This window comes from Erpetoichthys calabaricus, chromosome 15 (genome assembly GCF_900747795.2).
Source record: "Erpetoichthys calabaricus chromosome 15, fErpCal1.3, whole genome shotgun sequence".
NCBI classification, from domain to species: Eukaryota; Metazoa; Chordata; class Cladistia; order Polypteriformes; family Polypteridae; genus Erpetoichthys; species Erpetoichthys calabaricus.
Genome location: NC_041408.2, coordinates 77,538,198 through 77,563,190, shown reverse-complemented (window position 1 = coordinate 77,563,190; position 24,993 = coordinate 77,538,198). Strand labels below are relative to the sequence as shown.

General features: G+C 38.8%; 1 protein-coding gene across 7 annotated transcripts in view; it reads left to right on the top strand.

Moving 5' to 3' along the window:
* Positions 1-24,993, top strand: part of LOC114666113 (spectrin beta chain, non-erythrocytic 1) — a 521,913-nt gene that overhangs the window by 166,307 nt on the left and 330,613 nt on the right. For 2 of the 7 annotated variants that reach the window (XR_007933536.1, XM_051919166.1), the window contains exons 21-25: positions 2,483-2,666; positions 3,435-3,596; positions 6,081-6,422; positions 10,309-10,428; positions 18,684-20,456. Coding sequence is in view for 6 of the 7 variants with exons in the window: in XM_051919166.1 (XP_051775126.1) it covers positions 2,483-2,666; positions 3,435-3,596; positions 6,081-6,422; positions 10,309-10,428; positions 18,684-20,456 (2,581 nt within the window). In the remaining variant the exon portion in view is untranslated. The remainder of the gene's footprint in view (positions 1-2,482; positions 2,667-3,434; positions 3,597-6,080; positions 6,423-10,308; positions 10,429-18,683; positions 20,457-24,993) is intronic. The other 5 variants (XM_051919168.1, XM_051919167.1, XM_028820847.2 and 2 more) reach the window with 5 other exon arrangements.

Sequence of the window (24,993 nt, the reverse complement as noted above, 5' to 3'; positions counted from 1 at the left end):
ACACAACAATAAATGTGAATTAACCACCATTTAGTGGATGTTTTAGCTTGTAATTATTATCAAAGGTGAGTGTTTCTGCACTTAGGATCATCAAGCCAGAACCTATTAGTATTTTATTTTTATCATAGCAAAAGTTTGACTGTGTGCATCCTTCATCTACAGTCCTAGTGAGTCAGGGGAGCTGCTCCTGATTCTCCAGGCAGCCATAAGTATAAGGCTGTCTAAGGTCTTGGTGAGAATGTTCACTACAGAAACTCTGAAATCGGAAATTAAGCACCAGTTACAGGGTTGAAGCCTAAAATTGATTGACCATCTTGCCCAGTAAAAACTCTCAAGCATCATGCCTTGCATACCATAAAATTCTATATATGTGATTGATTTTGTTTAATGAAACATAAATTAGCACTTCTTATAAAATATTATACTTTAGGAAATCCAGTGCACACTTTTAGTGGAATGTAGTTAGCTTCAAAGAAAAACAAGAAAGAAAAACTGAAATCCATTGATGAGTGTGCACTTCAGTACTAGGGTGTTGTACCGTGTTGGCCATTATGGATGTAGTGAGAGTCAAGCAAAATGACACCTTTTATTAGCTAACTAGAAAGGTTACAATATGCAAGCTTTCGAGGCAACTCAAGCCCCTTCTTCAAGCAGGATGTAATCAATTTCTGCAGCAGCTCAGGTTACGTATTAAGATGCGCTAGTCTTAATTACATAGTGCTGTCTTTACTAAAGGTGGAACGGTAGAGCGGTGGCGTGGAGTTTGCATGTTCTCCCCGTGTCTGCGTGGGTTTCCTCCGGGTGCATCGGTTTCCTCCCACAGTCCAAAGACATGCAGGTTAGGTGCATTGGCGATCCTAAATTGTCCCTAGTGTGTGCTTGGTGTGTGTGTGTGTGCGCCCTGTGGTGGGCTGGTGCCCTGCCCCGGGTTTGTTTCCTGCCTCGCGTCCTGTGTTGGCTGGGATTGACTTCCCCGTGACCCTGTAGTTAGGATATAGCAGGTTGGATAATGGATGGATGGATGTCTTTACTAAACCAGTACTGAATTATGGAAAAGATCATAAAGATATATTTCACTGCTACACATCAGTGTATTTCAGCCTAAATAAGACCAAAGAAATGAGAAACATAATAAATACACCTGGAAACCGTAACTTTAAAGTAAAACTTTTGGATGACTCATTAATGTTTGAAGCAGATGTTTAGAATTTACTAACATATTAAAAATACAAAGTCATGTAAAAAAAAATTAAAAAGTGAAAAAAAAGAAAGTGCAGCCTATTCAAACCCTGAAATGTAGCACAGTTTATGGTTTTGCATAGTCTGCAACAAAATGGGGTTTTATGGAAACAGAAGTACTCCATCATTCTTTTAAATGTAATTCTTACAAGAAGCTTACTGTTATAGTTCCTGTCCAAGCTCTCCTGTGGAGCTAAGTGGTGATGGGGACAGTCACAGAAGATAAGAAAATATGTCCTTTCAGTGGCTTGTATACTGTATACTTGACATTTGCCATTTTGGTTGAAAGCCCAATTATCAAACTCAAAATGCAAGTGATGGGCGGTATGGTGGTGCAGTGGTAGCGCTGCTACCTCACAGTTAGGAGACCTGGGTTCGCTTCCCAGGTCCTCCCTGCATGGAGTTTGCATGTTCTCCCCGTGTCTGCGTGGATTTCCTCCCACAGTCCAAAGACATGCAGGTTAGGTGGATTGGCGATTCTAAATTGTCCCTGGTGTGTGCTTGGTGTGTGGGTGTGTTTGTGTGTGTGTGTGTGTGCGTGTGTGTGTGTGCTTGGTGGGTGGGTGTGTGTGTGTGTGTGTGTGTGTGCACGCCCTGTGGTGGGCTGGCGCCGAGACTAAGTATCTTGGGACAGGCAAAGCCGACAAACATGTTCATATCTAAGTAGAAGATGTCATCAAATAAGACTTGTAAACAGAATATAAAATGAAGTCCAAAGACATGCAAGTTAGGCGGATTGGCGATTCTAAATTGGCCCTAGTGTGTGCTTGGTGTATGCGTGTGTTTGTGTGTGTTTGGCACCCTGCCTGGGATTGGTTCCTGCCTTGTGCCCTGTGTTGGTTGGGATTGGCTCCAGCAGACCCCCGTGACCCTGTGTTCAGATTCAGCGGGTTGGAAAATGGATGGATATTTTATGAATACATGTAAATATGCCATGTATTTTATGTAATAAATGTAAATATGCCATGTAATGTATGCCACAAATAATCTCCAAGTTAAGACAGGAGACCCAGTATTTTCACTTGCTGCATGGTATCACAGTGTTTATCTCAACTATCTCATTTCATTTTACTGAAAGAAATCTGTGACCCTAGTAATATACTGGAATTGGGACGTTTCTCTTCACGATATTCCAACTTGTGAAAAAGAAAAAGAAATAGCTAGTTACTGTCTCTTTGGGTGGGACTTTTAATTTAAAATTAGCAAATTAGCAAATACAATAAATTATCTTATTTACTGACAGATCATGGACTGAAGAAACCAGAAGTTGTATTTTCTCTGAGAATGCAGCAAAGCTGGCTGAAGTTGGGCAAACGGCAATGACGAAAGAACTCGATATAAAGATTGAGCAAAAGTTTCAAGAGTTTGAAGAGCTTGCTGCAGCAGGACAGAAGTTAATGAATGAAGATCATCATTTGACAATGGTGGTATGCTGTTATCCTTTACTAAGAATATGTGTTACTCTGAAAATAGTTATATCCACATATGCCTTTGGAACCCATGTTGTGTTAATCCAAACCCTCAAAGTTTAGTTGTTTGCTTCCCTGCTCCCCTACTTTCATTATGTTCTGGAAACGTTTGTGTTTGTACCTGCTGCTGCTGACATTGGTAAAAGCTCCCCATTAGGAAATAAATAGGAACACAGCATGCAGAGCAGTACACTGGACAACAGCATTGTTTGAAGATGTATAGGTGTCATGTTATAATCACAGTGTCCCAAGATAAATAGATAGGTAACTCTGATAACACAGTTCTAGAGGACTAGGTCTAAATTATGGGCCTGATGCTGCCTATGTGGACTAGATATGCTTTTCCCCACATATGTGTGGGGTTATTACTTCCTACATTCCAAAGCCATGCATGTTTGGCTAATTGGCTGTTCAGTATTGTCTGCATATGGGTTTGTGTGAGTATGCCCAGCTGTGGACTGGCATCAAGTCCAGGATTGGTTAATATCTTATAGCAGCTGCTGCATGGAAGGGCTCCAGCTCCATAAGACTCTAAAATGGATTAAGTGGGTTCAGTAAATAGATGAACAAATGTATGTATCTTTTTTGTTTAGAATTGTATTTTTTATTTTATGTTATGTTTTGTTTTAACCATTAAAATCGATTCATCACATCATATGTGCTATTATAGAATTGCTTATTAAGTGGCATTATTCTAAAGAGCTTTCTGTTTATGCTTTCCTGTAGATCAAGGAGAGGACAGATGAGCTAAGGAGCATGTTAGGCTGGATTTTAGTTCGCTGGAAGACACAGAAACACCACCTTAACCACGGAAAGCAAAAATCTGAGCCAAAGGGGGATATCATCTATTCAGAAGCTATGGTGTCTGGTTTACCTCTGCCAGATCAGGTTGGTTTTAAACAGACTCAAAACTATAATATACTTTTAGAAAAATTGCTAAAGCATCAATGCATACATGAGAATAATAGAGGTATCAAATAGGCCAGCAACAACTTTGAATATCCGCAACAGTTGTCACTTAGTTGTTTATGTCTTAGGTGTAAACACCTTTTAAAACACCTCTGGAACACAGAGCAAATTAAACTCTAAATCTCCAAATGCCACACTTCATCTTATTCTTACAGGAAGGCCTGACAAAGTTGCTGTTCTTTGGTAGGCAGAGGGTAAAGCCTCTGGATTTTGGGCATTCTAAAGGTGATCTGGGTGTTTCAGGTCATGGTAAAAGACAGAACAAGATGGCATCTACACACCAGCATGCATTCGTCAGAAGACTTTTGAACACAGTATCACAGAATTTTTGTATTTGTCTTGCTATGTCCCTATAAAGAGTCGGCTTGTTAAAAGTTTTATAACATAACATTCTTATCCACTGAATTACATTCAGAGTTTAGTGGGAATGGAGCCTATCAAGGGAGGAAAGGGCCCTGGGCATAGTGCCAGTCCAGGCCCTCACACGTGCATACCACACTCACACAGGGACCATTTTGGAATCAATTAACCTACAACACATGAACATTGTAGACAAACCAGAGTACCTATCAGAAAACTCATACAGATTCAGCAAGAACGTGCAAACTCCATACAGACAACACTAGGTCTGGAATTGACACCCAAAATGCAGGAGCCATGAGGCAGTAGCACATAATACTGTGCCACTGGGTTGCCATCAAAATGTTATCTTATCAATAATTTTCACAGATTGTCAAAGAATGGATTGCAACCAAGCAAATGTATTTGATAGTCTATTGAACAGTAAATGCCATTATAAACCATCCATCCATCCATTGTCTCCCATTTATCCGAGGTCGGGTCGCGGGGGCAGCAGCTTGAGCAGAGATGCCCAGACTTCCCTCTCCCTGGCCACTTCTTCTATTATTATATTATTATTATATTATTATTATATTCTATTATTATTGCCATTATAAACCATTTGCAAATATTCTCTATTCTTCTTGCATATCATTATACTGAATAATAGATTGTTTACAGGTTGTCTTATTAACATGATAATTTACTTACCTCTTGATAGGCAGAGTCCTTTAAAACACAACATTTAAAAAAATATTGAATGACATTTGCAGACTCAATTGACAACTTACATGTTGGTCAGTTTCATTTATGTTTCTCTGATTTTCAACATAAAAAAGTTTCAAGTTTAAAAAGAATTCAACTATAGGGTGGTCCAGATCTAACTATGTAACTTTTCATGCCATGCAGTACAATAATTGCATAATTCGATCTGGACCACCCTGTAGAGTGAGATATTTGGGCCCTGTATACAGCAAGTCATTGCTGTCCAGTCAGTGCTTGAGTTTTGTGGCTAACAAGGATGTCCCAGTAATACAAATGCAAGAAATCTACAGCCTGGGGATCACGTGCTAAAGCCAGTCAATGAATTAGTACATCAGTGAGTGAAGAAGCATAGAAAAGGTGTAACGGTCGTCTGGAATATGTGTGTGTCCCTATAAGTTTGTATCTTTTCCCATTCCTGTTTTTAGTGGAATGCCTTAATTTGTAAGGCCGGCCCATTGTACAGGGGGAGGGGAGCACCTGGCTTGAAGGGACAAAAGACTGTTATGGGGACGAGCTATCAGTATGTAAATGGGTGGCGGGAAAAAAGAAAAGGAAAAAGCACAGAGCCAGGAGAGAGGTGAACGCCATCAAAGAAAAAGGCAAGAGGGAAAGGATTGACACCTCATGGATAACGTCAGGTGAACCCGGGTTCATTTCCAGACAAATTATTTTTACTTTCGGGTGAAAGGTATTCGGGAGAGGACCTGACGGGCCAGCACAAGGAACGGTTAATCTGTACGTTTCCCGGAATAGGAGGTATAGTTGGCACCTCATTCCCCACTGCAGACTGAGCTCAATGATTCCATACAGATAAGATTTAAATGATTATAAATCCATTGTTTTTTTGTTTTGTTTCTCTTGCTCAAATCTCTATTAGTAATGTATGTTTCTAAGTGTTTTGTGCTGTGATTTGTGTGGGGAGGGGACGCGCTGCAGAGCGATATAATGTATATAAGGTTTTTTGTTATAGTGAGCGTGTGTATTGTCTTACAATAATCATTTTTTACTTGACCCTGCTTTCACTGGTGTGTCTCTATACTTGAAGTGGTGTACTTGGAAAATAGTGTTGGTCACTCGTGCCCCGGATTATTTATTTTCTTTTTCCTTTGCTGCCTCTCGAGGAGGGCAGCGCGTATTATAATTGTTCCAGAACTGAGAGCGGTACAAACTGGATCCAGACAGCCACACTAAAATTACTACAGCAATACATACAGTTTGGTTGCAGTTTGAGGTCAAAATAAATAAAGAATCCTACTAGAAAATATTTTTAAAAATTATTTGTATTTTCCCTCTGTGGAGCAGGAGGAAAAACAAGATTCTGGTGAAAGGCCTATGGGATGCCAGCTGAACCTCCATGAAGAACAAAGGATGCTAATCTCCAGCAATCAAACAGAAAATTGTTACGAAGAAATGGCCAGCATCAGCCAGAAACTGGGAAATGTGAAATTATCAGCTGCATCTGGGAGCCAGCCACTTAGCACTGATGCTCATGATTCACCGCTGCTGGTTCTCAAAGAGTCGTCTACCTCATCATTAGGGGGCACAGTGAACCTCATCTTCAGTTTTAACAAAACCACTGACGGTCATTTGCAGCTCACAGACTCCATGGATGAAACAGAGGTCCGGGAACCTATTCACAGGGTGAGTACATTAAGGATCTTGTCCATGTGTATTTTGTTTACTGCTGTTTAAACAACTAACAAGTTAAAAATGTGCATCATAAAGAGATACATGGAAATCTAATTTGGTTTGCTGACAAAAACTGGAAAGTTCCTCCCAAAGAAATATAAAGTGCATTATTATTAAACACATGCAGAAATACACTGTATATTTAACAGAGATATGTACAGCAGATTACTGTACAGGTTTGTTGAGTTAGAAAACATATCCTGTTGATGCTACCCAGATTGGTGAGTAATCTGTACCTTTGTTTGAGCCTCCAGAGGTAAGAATATTCCCTAAACTTACATTCACTTTAGAAGTCACACTCTACACTCTAAGACTTAAAAAAGAAGTTTGGACAGAGTGGTAGTCGTCTTATCTAAATAATCAGGTACAAGTCACATTTCAAGGAGATCTTCCCAAAATCCAAGTCTTTGAAGAAAGAAATGGTATGAGCTGTAACCAAACTAGACTTTTATGAAAGACATGACATGAGTTTGATCAGAAACTGGGCTTGAATAAAATAATGCTTATAACCATCTCACTTAACATTTATGCCAGGAATAGTCGGAAATCATATGTTGCCTGAAAGAGGAATGTTGACTTATTGCCTAAAATTTAACTTTGTTGAATAAACTGAAGAATTTCATACTAAATGATTAGGAACTTATTCTTGTTAAGGACATCTTTTTTGAAATGTGAAGTGTGACTTCAACATTAAAATCTAATTTCACTTAAAATCACTCACTTTCTCACTTAAAATACTTAATTTTTCCATTAAACAGATTCTCCTAAAAGTTTGAGCAGATACTGGAAAATGTAGTATTTCCTCTAAGGTAGTGATTCTCATGTAGGAGCCCTGTGGTCACAGGATGTAGTTTCATCCAACTTCTGTTTTTAAATAGACACATACCGTAACTATTTATGCTATTATTTCACCTTTTTGTGTCTCTCCAGAAATTAAATTAACTGGGGAATGCAGTTAATAAATATGGGGGGCTGATAGATAGATAGATAGATAGATAGATAGATAGATAGATAGATAGATAGATAGATAGATAGATAGATAGATAGATAGATAGATAGATAGATAGATAGATAGATAGATAGATAGATAGATAGATAGATAGATACTTTATTAATCCCAAGGGGAAATTCACAAAAATTTACCAAATTCAGGGCTTTTCCCTGCTCCCCACAATCCTACAGTGGATGAAGCAAGTTTGGGAATTTTCTGTTAGTCTGTTCTACAAACAATAAAATATCTGTTTTCATCCTTTTTTGTTTTTTGTTCAGTTATAAACTCGAGCAGAAAAGTGACGCATATTCTGGTTATTTAAGCTAATTATTTACTAGTGAACACTGAGGTGGAGTATTTCTCTGATGTACAATAGTGTCTGCCCCTTATCATACAGTATCATTTGTCTGCTTCTCTACTTGTGAAATGTTAAGGGAACAAATTCCACCAAAAAAGTGAATTACAATAAACAACAACAACATTTATTTATATAGCACATTTTCATATGAATAATGTAGCTCAAAGTGCTTTACATGATGAAGAAAGAGAAAAAAAAGACAAAGTAAGAATTAAAATAAGAGAACACTAATTAACATAGAATAAAAGTAAGGTCTGATAGCCAGGGAGGACAGAGAAAACTGCCTGGAGAAAAAATAAAATCTGCAGGGGTTCCAAGGCCATGAGACCACCCAGCCTCCTCTAGGCATTCTACCTAACATAAATGACCTCAATCAGTCCTCATTGTATTCAGGGTTCTCATGGAAGGACTTGATGGTGATGGTCATGTGGACTTCTGGCCTTTAATCTATCAATGTAAACAAGTAAACTTTTAGGTGTGAAAGCCATGCCAAAAATACAAATCTTTTTAAAATTTGGTTTTTTTCTGTTTATGTCTTTTGTTTACAGTTTACCTCCCTTTTTATTGTTTTTTGTTTTTTCTCTCCTTCCATTTTTTATTTTGTTTTTTGGGTGTGCTGTTTTTCTTCCCCTTTGTGCAAATAATTGCTAAGGCTAAGTCCAGGTTTCTAGAGATGGAGGTGGAGAGCTGAATCTGTTAGTTTTCCTTGAAATAAATCTCTCATTTATGTAAGTATTCAGACCCTTTGTTGTGGCACTCTAAATTCTGGTCAGGTGCCTCAGTTTGCTTTAGTTCTCCTGAGATGTGTCAAGACCTTGATTGGAGTTTCCATGTGGCAAAAAATAATTTACTGGACATCACTTACAAAGTATATAAAGTCCCACAATTTACACTACATGTCAGAACAAAAACCAAGCATTAAGTCCTGGGAACTTTCTGTAGACCTTCACATTGAAAGTGTGGTGAGGCATAGATCAGGGTAAGGGTGTAAAAGCATTTCTAAAGCTCTGAGTCTCTCCAAGACTGGGCAAGAAAGGCTTTGTCAGGGGGATAATCAAGAACCCAACAGTCACTCTACCAGAACTTCAGGAGTCCTCTGCTGAAATGACAGAACTTGTTGGAAGGACAATCATCTCAGGAGCACTCCATCATTCAGGAAATTATGTTAGTAAAAAGCATATGACAGCCAATTTAGAGTTTGCCAAATGGAATTTCAAGGATTCTGAGAACATAAGGAAAACAAATGTATGGTCCAATGAGACACAGATTTAACTCTTTGGGAAAAACTCCAAGCACTATGTCTGGAGAAAACCAGGCACTGCTCATCACCTGTCTAACATCATCCTAATACCATCGCCCCGGTGAAGCATGATGGTAGCGGCATCATGCAATGGAGGTGCTTCTCAATACCAGGGACAGACAGACTGGTCAGAATTGAGGTAAAGATGAATGCAGCCAAATGCAGAGAGGTCATTGAAGAAAACCTGCTCCAGGGTGCTGGATCAGAACAACAGTGACCTGAAATATACAGAGTAAACAATGCTGGAGTGGCTTCAGAACAAGTCTCTAAATGTTCTTATATGACCCAGCCAAAGCCCAGACTTAAACCCAATTGAACATGTGTGGGAAAGACCTGAAGATAGCAGTTTACAGACACTTAACATCCAGTCTAATGTAGCTTGAGAGGATCTTCCAGGAAGAATGGGATAAACTGCCAAATCTAGCTGTGTAAAGCTTGTAGGGACTTACCCAAGAAGACAGTAATTGCTGCCAAAGGGTCTTCTACAAGGTACTGAGTAAGGGGTCTGAATACTTATATGAATAAGAGATACTTCTGTAAATTGCATCCAACCATGTGATTTCCCAGCTCTGCTTGGGGCACATCACCATTTCTTGCTCTTGGCATATGTCATGGTTTTTAATCTTCTGTAAAAGGTAAGAAGTTGTTTTGTCCTTGCAGTTCTGCTTCAGAACACTCTACTAAGTTATGCAAATAAGGTTTAATTTTGTATTAAACATTTTTGTTTGTGGCACGCATAAATAATGCAGTTAATGATAAACAAATTTTCTAGTTCAGAGAGCTCTTCTTTTAAAATTTAAATTCCAGTTGTGTGCCGTAATTTGTGTTGCTGAGTATGATTAGTAATCTATAAACTTTTAGGGAAAGATTTTGATTTGATTTGGAAGAAGATCAGAGGAGTTGTTTTCATTTAATTTCATTCTGGGTAGATGTTTACTGATAATCTGAACATTTATAAAGTATTGTCAACTTGATCTTCAACATGAATAAGATGTTGCATCCTAAGGTTGTTTGTGCCTACAGGAAGTGGACAGTCTGACTATATCCTGGTCTGTGAACTTCACCTGATTTGTTATCATCTGTGAATCATCTGCAGAGATACTTTGCTCAGTTTTCTTTTTCCCTAAATTAATCTTCCTCAGCTTATCCCTAGCACCCATTACTCTCTTCTTTTCTCCCTCTTCCTCAGCCCTGTGAGTCTAAATCCTCTGGCTGTAAAAACTTTTGGAAGCGCTGCCAGGGCCTTTTGGAAAATACTTTTGGTAGTTTAAAGAGAAAGACAAAGATTTCTCGGCAGAATGCTGAAGAGGTAAATGGTGTGCAGAAATGCATGTTGTGCCTCTTTGGGTGTTATTGCATGTGTGTTGAAGAGTTTACAACTGTCTTTACTAATGTACGCCACCATTTCTAAAATTCTCATGTGAACCATGAATCTCTTATTTGCTGCAGGACCTACAGCACATGGTAAGTGAAGCACAAAAATTGAGAAAAGATAAATACAATAGATTGTTTTTGGTGTTTTAAGTAGTCTGTTGGTTTCATTTTTTATTAACTATTAACACAGTTGTACAGCACTTACGGCCCTGGGTTCACATGCTGATTCAGTTGCTGTATATGTGGAATTAGAGAGTTTTGGTCTGCTTACTCTGGCTTTGTCCCAAAGGTGGTTCTTGAAGCTAAATGTAAACTAGCGCTTGAATAACTATTCATTCATCTTTTTCGTGGAGAGCTTATTTCATTATAAGGTTGCCTAAAACTGGAGCCTGTACTAGCAGCATCACTGACAAAGCAGGGAGCAAGAGTAGCCGGGACACAAAGTAAGCTATACTTGAACATACCCACTTTCTTTCATTCCTAGCAGGCCCGAGACATTGGGAGAATGTGCAATTATCACACAAGCATTGGCCATTCTGGAATTAAAACTCAGGACACTACTGTAAGACAACACTGCTAACATACCAAACCCAAGACACATAAAGTATACAGAAATTAAATCTGTTACAATGTACTTAATGGCATAACAATGCAGAAATTAGGAATTACTTTGGTGAAGATGCCCACAGTGAGAGATAATGTATAAACTTAAGTTTCATTGACAAAATAATATTAATTCTTCTTAGTTATACTGTCCTTTTGATTAATTTCTTAGATAAAATATATCCAGAAAGACAGAACACAGTTCAAGCATAAGCAAAGGACTCAGATCAAAAAGTATGCATAGATGAAATATAGAAAATGAATTAATCAGTACTGGAAAATAAGAAGTTTCAGCAACACGAGGAGACCATTTCGTCTATCAGGTTCATTTAGTGAGGTAATAGCTGAGTTGTCCCAAAATATTATCTAGATATTTTTGGAAATTTGTCAAGATTTCTTTTTGCAACTGCACAATTTTTAATGACTTGCAGAAGACGGTGTAAGGGATGAAAATGACCAGAAGATCCACAAAGTCAATAAACTAGCTGAGGAGAAAACCAGGTCAGAACAATCTTTTTACTGAGCCAAAATGTAAGCAAAATTTCAAGATCTGGGAAAAGCCAAGCAAAATGACACCTTTTATTGGCTAACTAGAAAGATTACAATATGCAAGCTTTCGAGGCAACTCAGGCCCCTTCTTCAGGCAAGAAAAGAGTAAAACTTCATGAACCAGGAAATCAAAATAAAGGCCTCAGAAAAGTCACAATATGACGTTTTTTTTTATCTGAAAACTTGGATACCTCAGAAAGGTTCACAATGACCCTTTGTACCGTTGCTCTGATGACGTCAGGTGTATTGAGCACTCCAGGAAATTCTAGACAACAATAACCATGTAGATAGCAGATTCAGATGGTGTAAAATAGCAGCACTCAGAGAAAAATGAAAGGACATCACAGTAAAACACTGCTAAGTTATTATTAATTCAGAAACACCTTAAGAACAAAACATGACCTCAAATTCAGAATCTGTGAAGTACAAAACCCTAGAAAAGAGGTACAGAATGTCAGATTTCATGCTGTATGTCAAAAATAAAATTTAAGAAAAGCACTGATCATCATCATCATCACAGTTAGTTTGTTCCAGACTTCTAGAACCCTTTTTGTGAAGAGACGTTTCATTGTTTCTGCATTAAATGCGCTTCTTCTTTAATTTTCAATGATGTCTTCAAGTAAACAGATCATCATTTAATTGAAAGATTTATCAGTGTCTTTGAGTTCTGTAACTCTTCACATACTTTCTTTAGAGATTCTTGATTGTGACAAATAAATGAATCAACCAGAAGAGCCGCTGCATTATCCTTAAAACCTGTCTGTAATGCTGTCCACACAACAAACAATATCTCTTTCTCTCCTCTTCCCACTGTACTCCACTGTCCATTCTTCTGACAGTCAAGTCTGTCCATTGCCCACCCAGTTTCATACCTTGATATCCCTTTGTAAGGTAACTTCTGTTTATTACTATATAGTCACTAGATACTACTCATCCTGACATCCTAGGAGAACATAACTTCATTAAATAAATGTAAACTAAAACCCCACTGTGTGTCTGTCATCTTGGGTTCAGCTGCACACAATAGGGTTACTGCCACTCATTCAGACCAATTCCTGTTGTATTACAGCTCTCCATAGCCTGACCCAAAATTTCCAAGGCCACTTTACCATCTGGGACTGCGGGCCTCTTTTTTTGTCTAGAATTACAAACTTTGGCTTTGCCATCTCACAACTACTGTAAGTCTCAGATGAATCTTCATACTTGCGTCATCTGAAAATTAAATTTAAAAATGCATTGACTCTGCTTACTCCAATCCAGGATTATTGTTGTATTAAAATTCAGAATATAATATAATCACAATATAGCTGCACTTGCAGGTACAGAACAAGTACTACCTGTGGAAAATAGATATTTTATGAACAAATTGATATAATGAAGAAGAAATAAACACAAGATACCAAATATATGTAAACAATTTACCTATTGCCTGACTGACTGACTGTCATTAGAAGGGGGGTGACTAATGCATGTTACCGTCACAGATCACAAACCCTTCTTTTTCACCTCCTCTACAGTATTATTTTCTCCACAAAATTTTAAACTCTCTTCCTCCTGACAATCGAGGTCTTGCCAATACCAATTCTCCCAACCCATACATGCCAGCCTGAGACCATTACTTGTCTCTGTGGAGCTGACAGTGCCCATTCACTATTTCAGCCAGGGACAACAGGCTAGGGCGTAATCTAGTGACGTGTGGTATCCCTACACCAGGCAGGTAATGTCATATTAAAACTAAAGCTCTGAACTTTAATCCACAAAGTTCCCAGTTCGGTTTCTGAATCTGGCTCACTGTGCGACTCAGAGCAAGTCTCTTTACTTGCGTGTACTGCAATTTTGAAATAAAGAAATGTATTGTGGCGGACGGCCGGGGCCCTTGCCCGGCCAGGGCGCCTCTTCTTTATATGGTCATGGAGAACAAGCAGGGACGCTAGATGGCAGCCCCCCCAGGGTGGCAGTGGTGCCTCGGATTCTGGCAGGGCTCCACGGGAAATGGAGTTCTCTACAACCCTGTTGGGATCCGAGGGTGCCGCCAGGGGGCACTGCAGTGGTTCCTGAGCCCGGAGATGCAACCGGAAATAGGTCGTCAAACACCTGGAGCACTTCCGGGTGGGCTTTAAAAGAAGCCAGAAGCCACCAATCCGGGAGCCAGAGCTTGCCGTAGAGGAGAAAGAGAAAGTTAAGGAATTGTATATTGTGGTGTTGATGCTTTGGGACTGTGTTGTGCCTGTGAGGAACAGGGAAGACGTTGCCCACAGGCAAAGAAAAAGAAAATAAAACATTTATTTTTTTATCAGTGTGCCTCCTCCGTCCATCTGTGTCAGGTTGAGCGCTGGCATAGCAGCATTGTCACAGCATGTAAACAATTTTATTGTAATTTGCCTTAGTTAAAGTGCCAATTGCATATATAATAATAAATAATAACAATAACCCTAAACCTATAATACCAAAGTTAGACACTTTGCTGCCTGCCTTTGAGGGACAACATGGTCCTTCATACATGCACTTTGGACCATCTGCTCCATAATGTCTAGAAGGAATATATATAATGTTTCCTCCCAGATTGCACCTCAGTCTGCAGCCCCTTCCCCAACCCACTCTCCTATCCCACCAGTCATCCTATTATATCTGCAAGTAGTTTGTGGATACCTGAAGTACAGCAGTGTGGACCTGTTGTATTGGAGACATTTTCTTACATTTACAATATTCATTGCCAAAATTAAGAAGATGTCTGTGATGAAAGAGAACTTCTGTATAATCTATAGCCTTTCTTTTTAAAAGTGTGTTATCGCCTGTATTTCTATTAAATTCACATCCCAAGTAGCCTCTCCAGAACTTTTAATTAAGAGATTTATCAGTATAGATTTTGCTAGCTTGTTTCCTAATTTGCACGTTTTGTGAAGGAGCTTTTTTCAAGCATGGAATGTATATGAGTTGTTTCTGTCAAAAGTGCATGCTTGTAAGGCTTTATGTCTTTAAAACCTTGCCTGTAAAATCTGCTTATTGGGGTGAAATTGTTTCATCAAAGCCACACAGTAAAATGGGCTCTTATTATATAGTAAAAGTGTGCATGACAGCCCTTGTAAGACAGACAGGCTTGCAAACATACATATTCAATAGCCGGCCAACCAACTGAGAGGCAACAGTTTGAATGGGAAATGATTTACACACTTGTGTTTCATCATGCGGTTTCTTACACGGGCATATGAAACAATTTCAAGCAGGCTTCACTGACTTTGCTCCAGTTTATAAAAGGAAAGAAAGGAAAAGCAAACCACTTGATGATGCTGCCAAGTCTAATAGAAATGAAAACAAGCAACTCTGTTTACTTCAGTTGTTAAAATACAGTCCGTTGCTTGAAAAGGCCCATGTTGAATCACTTCTGGAACATTTTTGAAATGACAAAAAGCTGAGCTGCTGAATGAGTCTCGCATGTTCTTTTGCAAACAGCTGCAAGGCACAATACTTGGAAATAATAACATTGATACACAACTTGAACTTGCATTGTCGGCAAAGTGCACTATATAAAAGTAGTTTGAATTGCCAGAATAACACATACTGTATCAAGTCACTGGACCATAAAGCCGTTTACCTTCCATGATCATGTCCTCATGAGCACTCTTTAGGTGAGGCAGCAAGTCAGTCCGTCCACACAGTGAATCATAGCTTCTGTTATGTCACACATCTTTGTCATTCTACTACTACATCAACTAGTTGCCGCAAATGCTTGCCAAGTCCACAACCTTACTGTCTTTCCGTTGGCATGGTGAGTCAGTGCTGTAATCCACGTTGATTTTCAACGAGAAATATGATGAAGATTCCGTAAGGTTTGACGTGAAATAAATTTGGGAGTGTAAATTTCCACACAATTCAAATTTAACTATTCAAACACAGATCACATTAAAGTTGCATGTTATATATGCGTGAAAATGTTCTAAATCCAGTGTGAAAAGTTCTGATCCTGTTAGATTCTTTTTTTTTTTTTTGCACAGGTCTCTAAAAAGATAAGATCTATGTCACATATGAGTGAAACAGGTGCAGTGTGAAAATATTCTCATTGTGAATCTCAATGTCTTGTCTTACACAAATGTATCTGATGTCATTCATCATTAATTTAAGATGACAGCATGGTTTCACATCTCAGCTTTCCTGTTAAACCCTAGCAAATTTTGACATACTCTTCTATAGTGAGGTTAAAGAAAAAATGTCAATATCCATACCCAGATTTATTATTGAACTCAAATCTATCAAAGGCGGCACGGTGGCGCAGTGGGTAGCGCTGCTGCCTCGCAGTTGGGTGATCTGGGGACCTGGGTTCGCCTCCCGGGTCCTCCCTGCGTGGAGTTTGCATGTTCTCCCCGTGTCTGCGTGGGTTTCCTCCGGGCGCTCCGGTTTCCTCCCACAGTCCAAAGACATGCTGGTTAGGTGGATTGGCGATTCTAAATTGGCCCTAGTGTGTGCTTGGTGTGTGGGTGTGTTTGTGTGTGTCCTGCGGTGGGTTGGCACCCTGCCCGGGATTGTTTCCTGCCTCGTGCCCTGTGTTGGCTGGGATTGGCTCCAGCAGACCCCCGTGACCCTGTGTTCGGATTCAGCGGGTTGGAAAATGGATGGATGGATGGAAATCTATCAAATCATGAGTTATTTATAGATGCCAATCCAAGACACAGAATGAATTTAAACTGTTACAGGAACCTTACATGAACATAAGGACAACGTATAAATTCCACCCAATATGCATATGGACTGAGGAATTGTATTGTCATCCAGGCTTTGGGGGTTCTACCTACAACATTAATACACCCATTCCCCACTTCCCAAAAAGGCACATGCAATGTTTTAAATGTGTTTTTCCTGCTGACAAATCCTGAATTTATTGTAAACTGATTGCAAGGTATGTTGTTGTGTTTAGGGGGCCATTTTGGAACGGAGGTTATTGCTGCTGCCTCAGAGATTCAGCACCCAGGATTTGAAAACTGCATCCAGTCGCTACCTGTGTGGACTATGCATGTTCTCTCCATGTTTGTGTGGGCTTTTGTCTGTGTCCTGAGGTTTTTCTCCCAACGATTTTGTTCATTAGGCTAACTGCTGATTCTAAATTGACCCATGTTGATGTGTACATTTAAGTTAAATCATGATTGCAATTTGTCCCTGTATATGTCTTTACATGAGTGGCCCTTTCGATGGGCTGACACCATATTCATTGCTACCAGGCAAGGCTGTGGCCCTCAGCAAAGTTGAATTGGATTAAATGTGTTTGAGAAAGTTATTTTTGGGTCTGTTTATGTGTCTAAGTTCTTGATAGCAGGCTATCCAATATATATTACTATGTACAAGATGTTTAAAATTATGATTTTTTTTTATTAGTGTGCAAAAGTAGTGTTTTATGCTAACCTTTCACAAGCGAAACTAAAGATGAAATGACTGTTGATGACTACTGATTATTGTGCAGTGGTATTCAAGATACGCTCCTGAACCTTTTGTGAGTTTAAGGCTGTTTACCAGAAAGCTCAAACTCTTGGCCATACTCAGTTTATTTGTCAAACAAAATAAAGCCTCCCACTATACTAAATATTCATATTTTCTCTAAAAATAGATAGTGGCCTTAAACCCCATTACACTCTTGAAGCTGTGCAGCTCTTTACAGAGTGAGCATGGAAGATATCCAGTATTGCCTCCCCATTTTGCACACACAACATGATGGTTACGTTCAGACCTATTGAGATTATGCATATAACTGACATTTTCAACCCATTATTAAAAAAGATAATTGCATTTGTTTCATATTCAAATATACTGTACAACGTGTTAACTGTTTAAATCTCTACTATCCTCTTTGTGCAGTATACAGTATACTAACACTGCATATATTAAATGTTTACCTTTTAAAAGTGCTCTCAATGTACAGTATATGTACTGTACATGTTTCTTCACTAGTTTTGCTCTCCTCATGGATAAAGAGTATCACTAAGATATACAGTTTGCTCATGTTAAGCACCATCGTTCTTGTACTTTCTCTTCAATCCACAGCTTACAGAGTCAAATTTTCAATGTGTTTCTGGTTGCCACTGCTGCCTCACCTCAGTCCCTTTCTCTGCAGTTTGCATGTTCACCCTATAATCATATGAGTGCAGGTTATCTCCCTTATCCAAAAGATGTGCAGTTAACTTGGTTAGCAACTCCATAATTTCTGAGATGTGCTTGAGTGTGCCCAGTGATGGACCAGCAGCCCATCCCATGTAGATGTTAGTTCTTGCCCAGTACTGCCAGAATAGGAAGATTTCCAACAATTCTTTATTCTACAAATTGGTTTCAATAAATGAAAAAATTAATTGTCCGATAATACTCGAATAACAGTCTTTCTTGGGGTTAGTGGAAAAGGATGAAACACCATTTTGCATGTAAATTGTTTGCTCTTCCGTTTGGTGTTGGCTGGCATGGTGCTGAATTAGTGACTTTAATGAAACTTTGGTCTTAGCAATACTTGACAGAACTGTGGTAACTTCAGATTAGTCATAAAGTTTGACGTCTAAACAATTACAGCTGTGCGTTAACTCATTGCAATGGCATATGGGCTTAATAAAATACCTGCCCCAACACATTTTGTGTGGTATAACAAGAATTGGACTTCACAGGATCAAGCAGTTGTTTTTCAGAGTTCCCTGGAGAGTTGAAAACTGCCTCTTATTAGCCAATTAATTATCTTCAGCCCCAAGAGAAATAATGAGATATTACGCACTGTCTGATTATTATGTCCTTAGTTTTATAGACATTTTTGAATGCTTTCCCTGATTTTTTGATAGTTTCCCAGAATTAGGCTGCATTAGACTTTTTTACTGTATGGAATTATCTATTTTAAATTTATCTGTCCCGTCTTGATTTCTTTATTTGGTTGCTTTGACTTATCTGCAGTGTCCTATCGAAATGTCTTTGAAGTTAATAAGTATGATCCCAAAATTGTATGCATGCCAGTTTATTTTTTAACTGGGTGACATCATTTGTTTTACTACAGCTTCTAATTTTTTCCATTCTTTTTTTTAGGTAAGTACCTATTTGCATGTAGAGAACAACAACAAAGCAATGCCGCCTTTGGTTGAGAATGTCACTTTGCCCTGTACTGTCACTAAAGAACAGCTCAGAGCCTCCACCTCCCCTCTATCCAAGATCAGTAGTGTGTCGTTCCTTCCCATGTCAAAGGTCAACTGTGGTTCTGTCTTCAGCAGCCTGAAAAGACGAGGTAAAACGAAAAAGCCAGATGCCCGCAGGCACACCATTCAAAAAATAATGGCTGTTGACAGTGGGATGTTTTCTGGAGAGAAAGTTCAATATAACACTTACACTTGGCCTCTAAGAGAAAAAAGGAAAAAGAAATCATTTCCGAATCCTGTCATCTCAGAGCCTTCAGACTATGTCAGAAACCCGCTTGCTAAAGACATTGATTCAGAATGTGTAGACATCATGCTTCCAAAAGAAAGTAAGTCTTGGGTTAAAGCGGCTGCGGTGCCCCCAGTTAATAAGAACTGTAAACATCTTTCTTTAGGCTCTGTTTTGAGTGTTGAGCTCCCCAAAGACTTGAGTCTGATAAGTGGCATCCCTGGTCTCATCAAAATTGAACCTCAAGAAGCAAAAGTGAAAGATGGTCTTGATAGTACAACAGAGTTGGACTTTCAGAAATTACAAACCAGAAAAGGACACCTGGACATAACTGTAAGAGAGGTCCAAGGCTGCCCTAATATCACAGCTCGAGAGCATTCTAGACGGATTCCTGTAGGTAAAATGTTTACTAAACTTCATGACAGTTTCCCTTGCCAGACCACTCTGAATAAAAATTCAAGCAGCATTAAGCCAAATAAGTCTACCATTTGCCAAATATCTTCATCGTGTCACATGTCCAAAGAGTCTATACTTGCCACAACTGCTACACAGGATTCCGGTGATGATATTTATCTTTCAAAACCAAGCAGTCTACCCGGAATTAATGTTTTATGTGAAGAGGTGAGCCATGAATGGGACAGGCTGGCTGCTGCTGTGAGTTCTGAACAATACGAGAGAGCTAATTGTGCTTACACCGCTGTAGAAGAAGGACACTGTCAATCAAATGTACTCAAAATGCCTTCAGTTCCTATAAGTGAAGTCGTTCAAGTAGTTCATGAAAACCTAGATTTTGACAGGACCCCCGGTCATGCCATGAAAGACCAAATGAATAAGGCAGCCACGGCACAAAAATTTGAATCAATACCCTACAGAATGCAGACAATGGCAGAAAGATCCTCAAGTAAACGTGAGGGAAAGGAAGTTAAGTCAAGTTCCAGTCATGGCCTTGAGAGTGATTCCAAAGAGCCCTTTCATCCAGATCATCAGCAGTTTGAAGAGGAAGAAGCCGAGCTTGAAGACATCTGGAACAAAAGCGAAGATTATAGGCAGAGTATTTGCTCTGACATCATGTATCAAACCTATAAGCAGGACGAGGCTAACTCCTCTTTGTCACAAGCAGTTCCTGATATCACCTACCGAAAGCTTGTCACCACCTCAGCCCCTAATCTGCTTGTTGCTGAGTTTAGACTGCCTACACCTATACAGACCTTACTAGGCTATACTAAAGGATCAACTGATGATGAGAAGTGTATAGCCAAAAGACAGAGGAAGTCCTGGGCAGCTTTTTCTCATAATGAACAGACTAACCAGCAAGTTGCACTGATTAATGAAACTGCATCTGATTCAGTGAAACTGCCAAATATAGATGATAAGCAAAAATATATTTACAAGTATAGAGAGGAGGAGGAGGAGGAAGAAGAAAGCATTAACAAATTTAAGGTACTTTGTGATATAAATTTTACAAATTTGTGATATTGTGAGGGGAAAAAAATAACAAAATGACTACATTTATATAGCAAAATATTAATCATCTACTTTGAGTAACTTTCATCAAATATGCTGCTGTGTAGTAAAACATCCACAGAGTTGCAATTGCCATTAACAAAAAGTGGCAATTATTTCTAGGGATGCTTTGCTGATACATAATATTTTTAAAATGAAGAGCATTGTGCTTAAAAGTTTTGCAAAAATAACTGGACTTTTGAAATGTGTTTTGCAGTGCTTCCATGATTGTATTTTCTGAAACCATTTCCTTCATTATAGAGGAAAGGAGGCCAGAGCATAAGGCAGGAATCAATTCCGGATTGAATTCTCATTCATAACAAGACACCCACACAGGAACAAACACACATTTATTCATATTTGGCCAGTTTAGAAATCTAAACTCACCTAAAAATTTATATGTCTTTGGGACAAAAGAGAAAGTCAGAGAATCAGGCGAAACACTGGAATAAATTATTCTGAAGGCAAAATGATGTCAGTTGTTTTTACATTTAAAAATGTGCATACATGTTCAGAGTCAAATCACTGAACAGTGCCAGTCTTGTGCTCATTCAGCAACAGATGATCACAGGCAGACCTGCTGTCTCTTGAGATGTGCTGGCATACACTCCAAAAGATGTGAAATTGCTGTAGAATAGGACTTGAATGGCACTGTAGCTAGCACTATGCAATTACTCCATACAGTAAATAAAAGTCTTACTAGTGCAGAGCTCGTTGGTTGCTGGAAGTTTATAATGGCCACACTGGTTAGTCTGAGAAGTGGGAACAATTTTGGACAATACTTGAACACAGTCTATAAAACTGTTTGTGTGACACATAAAATTAAACTAAATGTGCAAATAATAAAATATACAGAAAACTATGAGTGTCATCAATCAGTTCATCGATGGTAGCAAACAAAGGAAAACAATACTTGACAAGTTATAAGCCCATTTGAGAACTTTTTATATTTTGACTTTTAGTCAGTCATTATGCAGCCCGCTATATCCTAACTACAGGGTCTCGGGGGTCTGCTGGAGCCAATCCCAGCCAACACAGGGAGCAAAGAAGGAACAAACCCTGGGCAGGGCGCCAGCCCACCACAGGGCACACACACACACCCATTTAGAATTGCCAATGCACCTAATCTGCATATTTTTGGACTGTGGGAGGAAACCGGAGTACCCGGAGGAAACCCACGCAGACACGGGGAGAACCTGGGAAGCGAACCCAGGTCTCCTAACTGTGAGGCAGCAGCGCTACCCACTGTGCCACCGTGCTGCCCATTTTGACTTTAAATTAATATTTAGCTATTGATTAAAAGCCTAATATTACAGTCATACTACAGTATTATATTTACTGTTTCATTTTATTATTTTATATCTGTGTCTCTAATGCTACTCCAGTTAGAGGCTTATTTTCATATTTTTACGAAAAAGCAAGGACTACAAATACAAGTTTCAAGGAAGAGAATAATTGATATCAATCCTCTTTTTATTCTGGATAATATAAACTAAAACAGCCATCTAAAATAGTCAATAATGCAATTATACAAATATTCAAGATCTCTGCTCTGTTGCATATTGAACACCAAGCCCCTCAGACTTCGGTTTCTAATGCTTTGTTTAAATAAATACATCACTATGGGTCTCTGCTGCTCAGTTTTTTAATAACAATGACCAGTCTCTGAACTCAGGTCTTGAAACCTAATTACATTATTAATATTATTATTTATGCTGTAGCCTATCATTTTTGCCCCTCTCACGCCAATGTTTATGGTAAATGGACCCCAATGCTTACACACATTCATATCTACCCAATTTAGAGAGGCTACCAAAGATGAACGTGGTACCATGTCATACACATGTTTGTTGCATGGAAGAATAATGAGTTACTCAACAAAACTCGTGAAAAACATAAAAATGCCGCATAAACAATAATAAATTAAGAATAGAACCTGTGTCTAGCCATTGTGCTGCCCAGTTCCACTTCATACAGTGTATATGAGGGACATTCAAAACGTTTCCACACTTTTTTTTAAATCTATTTAAGAATTTCAAAAACAAATTACATCACTTTTATACATAGTCACCTTCGTTTGCGATGCAATTTTCCCAGCGTTGTACCAACTTTTTAATGCCCAATTACTACTCCTCCCGCCTTCACCATTTCAAACAAAAATATTCAAGTACGGAAACTTTTTGAACATCCCTCGTATTTACAAGATGAAAATGTCAAATTAGCTCCTGTGATGAGCTAGCATCCCATCCAGTGCTTGTCCCTGCCTTGTAGTTAATGCTTCTGAGATAGGCTCTGACCTCTCATGGCCCTGAAGTTTAGTTTATACTAAATTGCAGATTAATTCATATGAAATGCAATACAATGAAGCTGTAATTAGCACATTACACTCAGCACGACATCAGCTATGCATTCAGATAAAATATAAAGTGTGCCTGGGCAGGAACTGATGGGAATTATCGTCCTACGTTGTTGTTGTTGTTATTGACAGTTATTTTAGGACATTCACGTTCATGAGCTTTCACTGAGCATTACTTAATGACCATATACAAGTCCTTTTCATTTCTTCTATAATGCTGTTTAACATTGTTCTTTCATCAACTACTTTTTGTACATCTTGTGGCCTTTTCTTTTAATTATCTTCTTACCCCTATGTTCACACTTTAATCTCCACTATCCTGCTTCTTTTTCCTTCCTTATGGAATTTTAAGTTTTTTTTCGATAAAGTTTAAACCGCTTGTTCATTTTCTTGGTTACAGTCAAAGTAAAAAGTATGTGAACCCTTTGGAATGATCTGGTGTACTGCATGAATTGATCATATAATGTGATCTGATCTTCATCTAAGTCACAGGTACTGATATACACAATGAGCTTAAGCCAATGACACACAAAAAATTCTACTCTTTCATGTCTTTATTTTACAAACGCATTCAACGTTCACAGTGGTAGTGGAAAAAGTAAATGAACCATGGGATTTAATAACTGGTTGACCCTCCTTTGGCAGCAATGACCTCAACCAGGCGCGTCCTGTAACTGCAGATCAGACCTGCTCATCGTGCGGGGGGAATTTTAGCCCATTCTTCCCTGCAGAACTGCCTTAACTCTTCCATATTCTTTGGTGGTCTTCTGTGTATGGCTCTCTTCAAGTAATTCCACAGCATCTCAATAAGGTTGAGATCTGAGCTCTGACTGGGCCTCTCCAAAAGGCAGAGTTTGTTCTTCTGAAGCCATTGTGTTGTGGATTTGCTGCAATGTTTGGGGTCGTTGTCCTGTTGCATCACCCAACCACTTCTGAGCTTAAGTTGATGGATAGACATCCTCACATTATCCTGGAGAATTTGTTGATAAATTTGTGAATTCATTTTCCCCTCAATGATGGCAAGCTTTCCAGGCCCCCAAATCATGATGTTCCCTCCATCATACTTTACTGTAGGGATGATGTTTTGATGTTGATATGTAGTGCCCTTTTTACGCCAAATGAAGTTCTGCTTGTTCCTCCCAAATAGTTCAATTTTGGTTTCATCACTCCACAAAATATTTTCCCAGTACCGTTGTGGAGTGTTCAAGTGCTCTTCCGCAAACTTCAGGCGTTCAGCAATGTTCTTTTTTGGTAGCAGTGGCTTCCTTCTTGGTGTCCTGCCATGGACTCCTTTCTTGTTCAATGTTTTGCGTATAGTTGACTCATGAACAGAGATGTTAGCCAGCTCTAATGACTTCTTCAAGTCCTTTCCTGTCACTCTAGGGTTCTTCTTTATCTCATTGCTGACTTTGCGTTGTGCTCTTGGGGTCATCTTGGCAGGGCGCCCACTTCTAGGCAGAGTAGCCACAATAACAAATTGTCTCCATTTATAGACAACTTGCCTAACAGTAGACTGATGAATATCTCAAATCTTTGAGATGACTTTGTAACCCTTTCCAGCCTTATGTAGATGAACAATTCTCAATCATACCACTTCAGACAGCTCTTTTGTGCGAGGCATGATTCCCGTCTGGATATTCTTCTTATCAAAAGCTCAAATTCAAACTTTATAGTGTTTGTGATCAGTCAAAGTCATTCAAGGCCACACCTCTGAACTCATTTCATTAAATGGACTCCAGGTGTGCGAAATTCTGACTGCAATGAGCTTTTTAAAAAGTCATTAGCTTAGGGTTCACTTACTTTTTCCAACCTTCAGTTTCACAGTTTGAATAATTTATTCAATATGGTCAAAAATTATCTGAAAATCTGTGTATCTTTAGTTATAGGAGACTGTGTTTGTTCATTAATGTGACTGACATGAAGATACATATGGGAATTATACATAAATATAGATCATTCCTAGGGGTTCACATACTTTTTACTTTGACTATAATAACTCTATATGTGGGTTTACATATATATTATTTTTTGATAATTACTCACAAGCATAAATATACATTGTCAGTAGCACAGGAATACACAAATTATTTCTGACCAAGAATCGATAAAATATTTTGT